The 11,577-nt window shown below is 39.3% G+C and overlaps 1 protein-coding gene across 1 annotated transcript; it reads left to right on the forward strand.

Annotated features, from left to right (window-relative positions):
- The first annotated feature begins 864 nt into the window (after window positions 1-864).
- Window positions 865-10,596, forward strand: LOC112104187 (dynein light chain roadblock-type 2). The gene is made up of 4 exons (XM_026663655.1): window positions 865-923; window positions 1,513-1,588; window positions 6,846-7,013; window positions 8,971-10,596. The coding sequence occupies exons 1-4, from the start codon at window positions 921-923 to the stop codon at window positions 9,012-9,014; spliced, it is 291 nt and encodes a 96-aa protein (XP_026519440.1). The 5' UTR covers window positions 865-920; the 3' UTR covers window positions 9,015-10,596.
- The last annotated feature ends 981 nt before the right edge of the window (window positions 10,597-11,577 follow it).

The raw sequence follows: 11,577 nt of genomic DNA on the forward strand, positions 1-11,577 counted from the left end.
TTTCATTGGGGGGAATGGTGGTGGGGTGTTTTGTCTGTGTTGGGGGGATAGTGGTGGTGGTTTTTGTCTGGGTTCGTTAGTTTCATTGGGGGCTAGGTTTCTGGGTGGGACGGTGGTGGGATGTTTTGTCTGGGGTTGGTGTGTTAGTTTCATTGGGTAGTGGGGTTTGTTGGGTGTCAGTTTCGTTGGGTGTGGTGGGGGATGGTGGTGGTTTTTGTCTGGGTTGCTTGGGTGTGTTAGTTTCATTGGGTGGGGGGGATGATGGTGGTGGTTTTTGTCAGGGTTGGTTGGGTGTGTTAGTTTCATTCAGTGGTGGGATTTGGTGGGGGTGGTTTTTGTCTGGGTTGGGTTTTTTTCTTTGAGGACCTGCATTTCCAGGGGGGTTTGTTTGTTTAACAAAGAGAGTTTGCTGCTGACGGCTGCTCCGCCCGCAGGGGGCTGTTCGGGCCCCACCACCGGGAGCGCAGCTCGCCCCCGGCTGCCGGGCCACAGCAAAGAGCAAGGTGCTGCTGGGGCGAGTCACTGGAGGTAGGGTGACCAGACAGCACATGTGAAAAATCGGGACGGGGTGGAGGGGTAATAGGAGCCTATATAAGAAAAAGACCCCAAAATCGGGACTGTCCCTATAAAATTGGGACATCTGGTCACCCTAACTGGAGGGGTCACACGCACCGCGCGCTGCGGGGCCGGGACACGGGGAGCGGGGCCTGGGGCGGCGGCAGGAGCCGGCAGCTACAGAGCCAGGGGACGACGTCTGGCGGGAGCCGGGGAGGGGAGGGGTTCGCGCGGGGCAGACAGTCCCTCTCCCCTCCCCCCGCACTTCCGCTCCCAGCAGCGCTTCCGGCCCTGCCCCCATAGCAACCGTTGCGAGGAGGAAGTCCAGGTCTCACGCTGGTGACTCCTCCTGCGCGTCCCCGGCCATGGTAACGGGGTGGGAGCGGGGCATGAGGGGCGCTGGGCAGCAGTCGCCGTTTCCGGGCTGCGAGGCACTGAGCAGCAGTTTGGGGGGAGCCCTGAGGGGGGGGGTCACTAGGCAGCTCTTTGGGGGTACAGCGGTCACTATAACACACTCTCTTACACAGTCCTGGGCCTTCTTTTTTCTCCATTTCCCCATGGCGAGTGCCCTCCCAGAGCCCCTTCCTTTCGGAGAGGAAAGCCCCACTGAGGGTCTTTGACCCCTCTGCCAAACTAGAGCACCTTACAGAGGCCATTGCCCCTGAAGGGCACCTGCAATGGGATGCTGCTTACCTGTTCCGCGCTAGTCACTGCCTGGGTAAATGCTGCTGGACGGATCCTCCTGTTTTGGCACGCAGCACTTTTCTGCAAGGAGGAAAACCAAGAAGCTAGTCAGCCCTCAGTAGGGATCCAGGGGTGTAAAGGAGGGGAGGGGAGGGGTACCCCCCCCCCCCCCCCCCACACACACACACACACTTTGATGAGAGAGCTGGCACACAACTGTATTACATACTGTTAATTTACTTTACTTGACTGATTTCATTTTTTTTTAAATAGGCAGAAGTAGAGGAAACACTAAAGAGGATTCAGGCACACAAAGGGGTTATTGGAACTATTGTTGTAAATGCAGAAGGTAAATATACTGCAGTTTATAAATCCAAAATAAACTTCAGAGAGGCACTGGATGTAACCACTTAAATCAGTGCAATATATCCTGTGTTATTAAACAATGTAACCACTTTACAATATTTTGCAAAAATGTAATCATTATAGGTTAGACTTTCAAAAATGCCCTCTCAAAACTGATGCAAACCCAGATTTGTGCAGCAAAAATGCATGCCCTTCTGTAAATCTGATCTTATATTTTTAATATCCTGCAGCTTCTTTAATTCAAGATACTGAAAGTTAGAAACATCGCAAATTCCAGAATTTTGTGAATTAGGAATTAAGTGGAGACGCACTTGTTAAAAATGCATCACATTTTATTATTTTTGTCAACTGTAGTTCTATTTTTATAATACTTTGTAGTCTGCTAGTCAATATTAATATATGCATTGTTGTTGCTGCTGTGTTGGTCCCAAGATATTAGAGAGATGAGGTGGGTAAGATAGTTGCTTTTATTGGAGAAGCTTTCGAGCTTACACAGATCTTTTCTTCAGGTCTGAGAAACTTAATATTAATATTTATAGTCTGAGACCTTGCTACAGCATCTGCCATTAGGTCTTGCTGAGAGTTGGTCAGAGACCACCATTTTTGTAGGGCTTTTTAAAGTGTGCTGTTTAGCCAAATGTGGGTTAGCAAAATTCAACCATATGATGTAGAGTTGAAAGGCCAGACTTACAGTACTGGATGGTTGGCCCTTGGCATAGCTCAGAAGGTGAAGAGGGAGCAGTAAGCAGCCCCTCTTAGAATCATTCCTCCGTTTCATACCAACTCATTTCACATTATAATATTTTAAAAGAAAATACATTAGAAACTCACTTTCTCCCCCCAAAAAAGACAAAAATATTGAGAGAAAAATATCCCACAGCCAGAAATTAGGCTTAGCCTGCTGGGCAACAGCCTCAGGGCTGCTCTAACTTCAACCATTTCAGAGGTCTTCAAGTGTCTCCTTGGGTTATCAGGGATTTGGTGGAAATAGTGGCTCCTGTGTTATGCTACTTGGTCCTTAAGTAGAGGGCTGCAAGTGGGGATGAGCGGGGCATGGCATGTAGTCAGATATATCAGTCCTGTGCTCCTGGAGAAATCCCCAGTTGTTCACTTAAGCCTGTTTGTGGGGCCAAGGTTCTGACCCATAATATTTTTATTCTAGTCTCTCCCTCCCCCAAGAAAAAACACTGCATTAAATAGTTGAATATACTGTTGTAATGCTCTGACAATCCCTTGTCACTTTCACAATCCAAATAAACCCAGTATCTATCTGTTGCCCTAGTAGCAGTTCAACAACAGAAGGGAGAAAACCCAAGAGGGAATTAGAAGTGTTCTTTCAGAGGTTGGTAAATCTTGATAATTAATTTACATGCCTGGACAGGTCAAAGATGGTTCACCGGGTCACAGAATAGCTGTTGCAAGTCAAAAGAGAAATGCATGCACTGACATTAACAGTAATTGAACAATTGTATTGTGCCTGTGCATATTTGTGTCTTTCTATTAACTGTTTACTAGCTTGATGGTACAATTTGGTTTTAGGACGACTGTTTAGAAATAATACTATGTGATTTGGTCCAGTGAGCAATTATGCCCTGATTACCTTGCACACTTAAACTATGGACAAAAACAACCATTTAAATGGTGATGGAAGTATGACTGATCAGTGTTTGGAATTTGCAGATTAATTGATTGTTTTAGTTTTTTATGGACAAACAAATTAAACATCCATCCATAATATTTGAATAGGAAAATAACCCCAATATTTTTAAAACTTTGTTAATTTCAAGAGCAGTATTGCTTAAAATGTTGCCTACTTTATGCAAACAATATTTTTCTCATTTTTGTTGTCTTAAATTTTTAGAGGAAGAATGTTTTCTTTATTCAGATTATGGAAATTTAAGTTTCTGCTTTGTCTTTTTAAATATTGTGAATCTTGTTTGCATGAAAGAAAGCTCACTTCTCAGCATAGCTTCATCGACATAATACAAGTACAGTATGCTTTCTCTCTCAGATCTGCTAATGCACCTCATCTTCACCTACACTTTTAGGCAGGCTCTTGTGTCATTGTTTAGAGGTTATCATGGTTGTAGTATCTTTAAAGATTAACAGAGTACAATCATCATCAGCTTCCTGTTCTTGGGTCTCAGTTTCCTTGCACAGGCAGGTCAGAATACTTTATCTCTCTGGTTTGACCCATTGGGGCACTGATAGATGAGCATGAGGCTCTCCCTGTGTTCTGTTCCAACTGCCATCTCCTCACCTCCCTCTAGAATCTTTTCTGGCCAGAGTCAGTCAAGGATCTCCCAGGACATGTGCATTTACTTCAGAGATGTTGCATCCAATTATACTGGAGGCAAATGTAACAAACTTGCTCTTAAACTGTGGGCATATCCAAGATACGAGAAAGCTAGAGTGACCAGGCCACTGCCTTTCAAGAAAGTCAGGTTCATGACTGCATGCCTGATTTGTGTAACTGGTTCCCCAACTATCCAGAATCACCATTTGCATGTACAGTTACCTGAGACTTTGCCCACACAAATTAAATGTACTTCTTTAAAATAAATATACAGTCATTTTTCATGTTCCTGGATGGAAAAGAACAGATTTTCAAACAAGTTAGTCATACAAATTAAATGTACATTTGTGTGACTAACTTGTTTGAAAATCTGTTCCTTTCCATCCAGGAGCATGAAAAATAACTGCATTTTAATTTTAAAGAAGTCAGTATAAGACCAATTTGAATTCGTGGTCCAATAGCCACTTTATTTTTATTTATCTTTTCGCCAGGTGTCTACATTTTTCTAAAGAGATTAAGGTGCCTATTTTTAAACAAAACAAACTTGTTTTCATCTTCCTTTTAAAGTGGTTAACAATGTAAATAAAATGGTGATAAAATTCTTGAAACAAGCATATAATATTGAACATCCTGTTAAAATACTATGTAGTAGAGTTAATTTAAGAAAAGAGTACAGTTTGTTACACCTGATAGAGCTGTATTCAATTGTTTGAATTAAAAATGTTTCCAGATTGATTCTGTCTTTCACACATATAAGATCACTAGTTTAAAAATTATCTGCCCTGGTGGTTTCTCTGTTAATATCCAGTTTGTTCCACAAACTAAGCATCAGTTCCTTTTAATCTAGGGAAGTCACTAATGTCAACCATTCATTTTCAGGTTATTTTTGGCCAGACATTTCACTTTATTTACACCTTTAGAGGCTGACAGATTTTATTAAAGATGCTGAGTTTGTTGGAATGGTCATTTGGTTTCAAGGTCATATAAACTTGATATTTTTATTCATTGCTGCTTTTTAAGTGACTGTTGCCCTATCTACACAATATGTGATTATGCAGATGTTCTCTCACTAACGTAGTGCCTGAGAGCACCTGTCTTTGTCCTTATTAAATCCCTACTTACAAATTTGCCTGAGTTCAGTTTCAACATACTAAGGTTTCATAGATATGAGAGAGAGAATATATTTATTCGATCATCCTGTTATATCTCCTTGCAGTGAAAGATTTTCCTTGAACAGGATAATCAAAAATTGAGATCATTTTGGGTTTAAATTGCTCAAGGAATGCTTTTCTAAAGAGATTAGGAAATAGTTTAAAAGATCTAACTCTTAGGAACTTCTTCCAAATATTTGTCCTCAATGTTCACTTTATCACTTTCATCCCATTGTTCCCTTTTGTATTTTCACTTCTTTCTTCATATATCACCCTTCAAATATATTTGAAAGTTGTTATATTCCTTCAATACTTTTTTAGCCAAGATTTACAATATTCGTATTTTTAATCTTTCCTCATAAATCAATCACTCCTTCCTCTTAAATTTTAATTGCTCCTTTCTGGATTATTTACAATGTCAAAATGTTTTGTGGCATTGGGATATGCAAAATTCTACCCATTATTTAGGAGCTGTACCATCATCAGTGTATAAATAGGGAGTATTGTCTCACGGGCTTGTAACATGATGCCTCTGGAAGCAGTCCAAAAGCAAGGTAGCTTTTTATAAGTGAAGCAAAAATATTAAGCCCTAATAGTTTTGAGTTTTGCAGTTACACCATAATTGTAAAGACATCTTTTGTTCTGACTGCATAGTCTATCAATATGGAAATTATTATTTGACAGAAGATTACAGTTAATTCATCAAAATGGATGTTGTTACATTGTCAGACTTTTAGTAGTAGCTTGGATCCATATATTGTCAAACATTCGTAATATTTTGGATCCATATAATGTGGACTATCTATTGTCAGCATGTTGTATTGCAATTTTAAAAGAGCAGTTCTAGAAGGTGCAATATGCTCACCAAATGCAAATACACCATTTTACAATAGTCTCCTTTGGTATTTGACAGAAATTATAAATTTCCAATCCTATTCCATCATTAAACGTGTAAAATGCTTATTATATACAGTTGGCTAAAATGATTGTTAGATGGTTATATTTAAAATACACATAGTAAAAATATGTAAAAAGCAGCAACATTTAATGTAATCTTAAAGAGATGAGCCAATGAAACTTGTAAGTACTATGGGCTAGATTTTTAAAGGTATTTAGGTGTCTAAAGATGTAGACAGACACCTAGTGAGATTTTTCAAAAGCTTCTAGGCATCTAACTGCCATTGACTTCAGGTTCAGAGATCCTTTTTGAAATTTGGCTGTATGTATTAGTAAGGCTAATATTTTGTCACAGATATTTTTAGTAATAGTCAGGGACAGGTCACGGGCAATAAAAAAATAAAAAAAATAATGGAAGCCAGTGACCTGTCTGTGACTTTTACTAAAAATAGCCATGGCAAATGGGGAGCTCAAATGTGGGGTCTGCACTGTGCCCACAAAGGCTGGGCAGCTGCAGGGTCCCGCTCCAAGCGGGCCCCCACTGTCCACAGCAACCAGGAACTCCCAGGGTCCCCTTGATACCCACATAGCTCAGAGCTCTGGGGTACCCCCACCAGGCAGCAGGGGTACCCCGCAGCTCCCCGCCGCCTCGAGCTGCTGGGGCTGAATTCATGGAGGTCGCTGGAAGTCACTGATTCTGTGACTTCTGGGACCTCCGTGAAAAAATCGTAGCCTTATGTATTAGTATTAAGCAATGTAATTGTTTTTCCTATACAATATAAAACCCAAAATATAATGAAAAATTTCTATCTTGTTCTGTTTGCCACTTTGTTAATATGACAGACAATACAAGAATTTAATAATAAAATTGCTTTAATATGCCTGTTTGTTTGCAGGAATTCCAATCAGAACCACCCTAGATAACTCTACAACAGTACAATATGCAGGTCTTCTTCATCAGCTCACAATGAAAGCGAGGAGCACAGTGAGAGATATAGATCCTCAGAATGATCTAACCTTTCTTCGGATCAGATCAAAGAAACATGAAATTATGGTAGCCCCAGGTAATTTAAGATTTCTATTCCTAAAATATTGTTAAAATTTTGTGTGTGCTGTAAGTTTCTCAAAGCACAAAGCTACTGTAGAACATGTATATGATAGATGAAAACAAAAGTATAAGAGGTAACTTCTTGCTTTTGCTATAAGTTCTTTACATTTGGATAGGGTGCACATAATATTGTTCACTTCTTTTGTCTACATAGACAGCTACACTAGCATCTTGATGCATAAGGACTATAGTATACAAGACTTGAGCAAGAAGATAAGACCAGATCTCACAGAAATGTAGGTCTAAGGGACCTCAAGAAGTCATCAAATCCAGCCTCCTGCACTTAGGCTGGACCAAGTATCCCTGACAACTGTTTGTCCAATCTGTTCTTAAAAACCTCCAGTGACTGGGATTCCCAAACCTCCCTTGGAAGCCTATTCCAGAGCTTAACTACCCTTATAATTATGTAGTTTTTCCTAATAGCTAACCTAAATCTCCCTGGCTGCAAATTAAGCCCATTACTTCTTGTCCTATCTTCAGTGGACATGGATAAATATTGCTCACTCTTCCCTTTTTAACAGCCTTTAACACATTTTGAAGACTTATCAGTTCTCCCTTCAGTCTTCTTTTCTCAAGACTAAAAATGACCAATTTTTTTAACCTTTCCTCATAGGTCAGATTTTCTAAACAATTTATCGTTTTTTTTTCTCTCCCCTGGACTTTCTTCAATTTGTTCACATCTTTCCTAAGCTGCGGTACCCAGAACTGGACACAGTACTACAGTGGAAGCTTCACCAATGCTGAGTAGAATGGGACAGTCACTTCATGTATCTTATTTACAACACTCCCGTTGGAGCTAATTAGCTTTTAGTAAACATGGCAAATGTGTTCACTTTTTTCACAACAAATACCAAACGAACCACTAATAATCATCCATCTATTGTTGTTTCTAAGAACAGATTTTTCACTTGATACTGTACAGTATGTACCAAGCTTCTCATTGTTCATAAGAGGGTTTCTTTTACAATATAGTAGGTCATTGATCACACAGGTAGTATTAGCACCATTAATATAACAATTATGGTTGGATTACTTATTTGTCAATAAGAGAAACTTGTCTAAAACTATGTATTTGTCTTGTTCATCTTAAATACAAATGTTTTGGATTTGCTTTGGGTTGTTTCCCCTAATTAATATGGATAAGGGGCCAGATCCTTAGCTATGGCCAAGGAGCATACACCACAAATTGAGGCAGCCGAGATGGGGAGTGCAAAGGTGCTGTGACACTGGACGTGTGCTAGACTGGTACCCCAGCATATATTATGCTGGCTGCCAACCACCCCAATGGGTAAAAATACCAGCTGAGAATGTGTAGGGTATAAAGAAGACCCAACCATGCCCCTAATGTTGTCAGTAGGGAGGGAGGTGGCATTGGATTCACTATACTTGTACCGCCATAATACCCCTTTCACTGAGGTAATCCTCACAGTGCCAGATATACTGATTCTGTCGTCAGATTCCACCGGCAGCACAGTGCAAAGTGGCTGCACTGATGCCACTGATCTCACTGTTACTTATGATTTCTAGTAGGAACTCCAGTGAAGACAATGCAGTTACATTGGTGTAAAACCAATATAAGCAGAATCGGACCCTATTACTTTAAGTGATAGCAATTAGTTGACAATTAATAGTAAAAGACTGAAATCATTTTTGTCAAGCATGTTTTAAGGCAGGGGTCGGCAACGTTCGGCACGCGGCTCGCCAGGGTAAGCACCCTAGCGGGCCGGGCCAGTTTATTTACCTGCTGATGCGGCAGGTTTGGCCGATCGCAGCCCCCACTGGCCGCAGTTTGCCATCCTGGGCCAATGGGGGCGGCGGGAAGCGGCGCGGGCCGATGTTAATATTTCTGTAATATTTTAATTGTTCTTTTTTCTTGATGATTTTGATTAAAATATTCTTGTCTCTCTTCACAGATAAGGAGTATCTTCTAATTGTTATTCAGAACCCATGTGAATAGACTTGCCGCAACAATATTTTTAGAGACACCAATGCAGCTGTACTTTTTAAAGTAATAATCCTTTATTGATATTTATTTTCAAACATACCACTAAGTTCTTACATAATGTATGTAACTTGTCATTGCTGAAACTTTTCCAAGCTAATATTCTCAGTTGTAGCTGTACTTTAACTTATGCTTGAGCAAAACAAACATTGTATGTGTAGATAAATACTCAGAAGAGCAACAATAGAACAAAATGTTTAAAAAACTTTTGTTAATGGATTTTCTGGCTAATTCTTGTAACTAAAGAATTCTCTTTACATCACAAGTTTAGATTTTTTTTTTTTAAGCAGGAATCACATTTCATGGAAATTAGTAACTTGTGTATGTACTTGTAACTGTACCCATATAAACTCAAGAATACAGGGTTAAATAGGTTACTAATCTCAGTTCCATTGGGGTAAAGAGGACTGTGTTCTGTCTCTGTAATTTCTGCATTTTGATCATTCTAAAGAAATAATTTTACTTCCACCTTATGCTATCTTAAGTGCCCTTCAGTTTCTAATGAACAAATGAATCACAACAGCTTCAGTTAAATATTTTAAAGCTAATGCTGAAGAAAGGTCCAGATGAAGAGAATGGCCCTTCCACCTTGAATTAATGCAAAACTGTTATTAATTTGTGTTTACTGGCAATTCAAAATAGTGCCTCTAAGTAAACTCATCAGAACTCTTGATAAAACACTCAAATGTGTCCACCTTCAGATCCAGCATGTACTGAATACAGCGAGCCATTTCTTCCAGCATATTTTGCAACACTGCCACAGATCTTGCAGTTCTCTCCAAAATTGGAAACCTGTTCAGACCCTTGTTTTAAATCAGACACTTAAAGTGGTTGTAGATTTTCACGTTACTAATGATTCTTTAATTTTAAAGTTGAAACTTTTCCAGCATCAGTAGGTCAAGAACAGTTTTTTTTAATGCTGATATTTCATCATAGGGCAGGGGGTGGGAACAATCTGGAAATTGGGAGAAGAAAAAATAAGTGGTAGGAAGCCTAGCTAAAGAGACCCAGGGAGAAAATGAATCCAGTTGCTTGGGAATAATAGAAGCCAAAGGGATGGTTATTGATGGTACAGCCACAGTATCATATCTGCTTGCTGGGTGACAGTTGAAACTATGAATGGCTGTGATGAAAAGGACCATTACATGGAAATAAATATATCAAATCAATATCTTTACATACTGAAGTAAAATAAAGCAGAGCATATGTTTGAACATTACTAATGTACTCTGTGCTGTACAAGAAAACACTCCCTACTTCCTATAGTCTTTCATCAAAATTATTAATTCTAAATTATTTAAAATGACAACAGTTCATTAGTGAATGTTGGCAAATATGGCCATACTGTACCAAAACTAAGTTTTCCATTTATCAACTTCCCTAGTTCTGTGGTTCTAATGCTTCTTAACAGCAAACCAGTCATTGTCAAATGTCTAACTTTTATTCATAAAAAAAAAAAAATACTTTGGCATTTTGGGGGATATCCTGTGTAACAAGTGAAAGTCAGTGTGTCTGGCTTTCCTTTCACTTACTCTAGTTAGCATCTGGACTAATTCTACTGAAATTGACAGTCACAGCAGTGTTGAAGGGAGGAGATTTAGCCCCATTCTTATTATTTGTCTATTTTAGATTAATTTTCTTTTTTGTTAACAAATAACTAAATTAATATCCAATATATTGTTTTTGCATTATATTACTCCAGCAAAATGCTGAAGTTAGTCCTTACTGTGTAATATTTTCTAACTTGTCAAAAATATCATAGATGGCATCACCTCTTAACACCTTCCAGCGCCATGAAAAATGTCCTTCAGTCAGACACGGCAGTACTCTCGTGCATAGAGAAAAGCTTTGTACATGGCAATATTTGTTCTTCACTTCTTTTATCTTTCTTTTGTGTGTGTAAATTTCTTTTCCAGACTTTAATCTGATATTCTTGAAGCAACTGGTGATCACTTTGGTTTGGGTCCCAATTTATCAAAGCACTTGAAGGGGTTAAGTTCATCCCTATTCAATAGTGTACTTAAGTTCAAAGTTAAATTTAAGCATGGATTTAAGGCCAGTTGAAATTAGACTTAAGCCCATGTTCAAAAGTAAGCACAGACTTAATTGCCGAAAAGGGGCTTTAATTGCAGAAATGGCCTATAAGTCATTATATGCAATCTTCAAATGTCCAAATAATGCCCACAAATTCATTCCCATCACAACTCATGTTAGAAGCCCTGGGAGTCATGGATGCAGATCTGAGGGCAAAGTCTTGTATACTGTTGGCTGTGTAACCAGTGACAATTGCAGTGAAACTGCAGGCTGAGTTCTGTTCCTTAGTGTACTGTAGAGTCTTTACCAAGGCTCCTTACAAGCTGTGCAAGTATATGCAGTATTAGCAACATCCTCATTACAGAAGATAAATATATAATGAAATATCTTGCCATTTGTATTTCTGTTTTCTATTAGAAAAGCTACTGGATAGCTGTGGTTTTTCAACAGACAAAGGTAAAAATTGTGTGAGTATCCATAATCT

The sequence above is a fragment of the Terrapene carolina genome, unplaced genomic scaffold (assembly GCF_002925995.2).
Source record: "Terrapene carolina triunguis isolate 2854851 unplaced genomic scaffold, T_m_triunguis-2.0 Scaffold33891, whole genome shotgun sequence".
NCBI lineage: Eukaryota > Metazoa > Chordata > Testudines > Emydidae > Terrapene > Terrapene triunguis.

Excerpts from the sequence above, each read along its gene's own strand:
- LOC112104187 (XM_026663655.1), top strand. Across the intron at positions 1,589-6,845 it reads TATTGTTGTAAATGCAGAAG|GAATTCCAATCAGAACCACC; the intron begins GTAAATATACTG and ends GTTTGTTTGCAG. Across the intron at positions 7,014-8,970 it reads TGAAATTATGGTAGCCCCAG|ATAAGGAGTATCTTCTAATT; the intron begins GTAATTTAAGAT and ends CTCTCTTCACAG.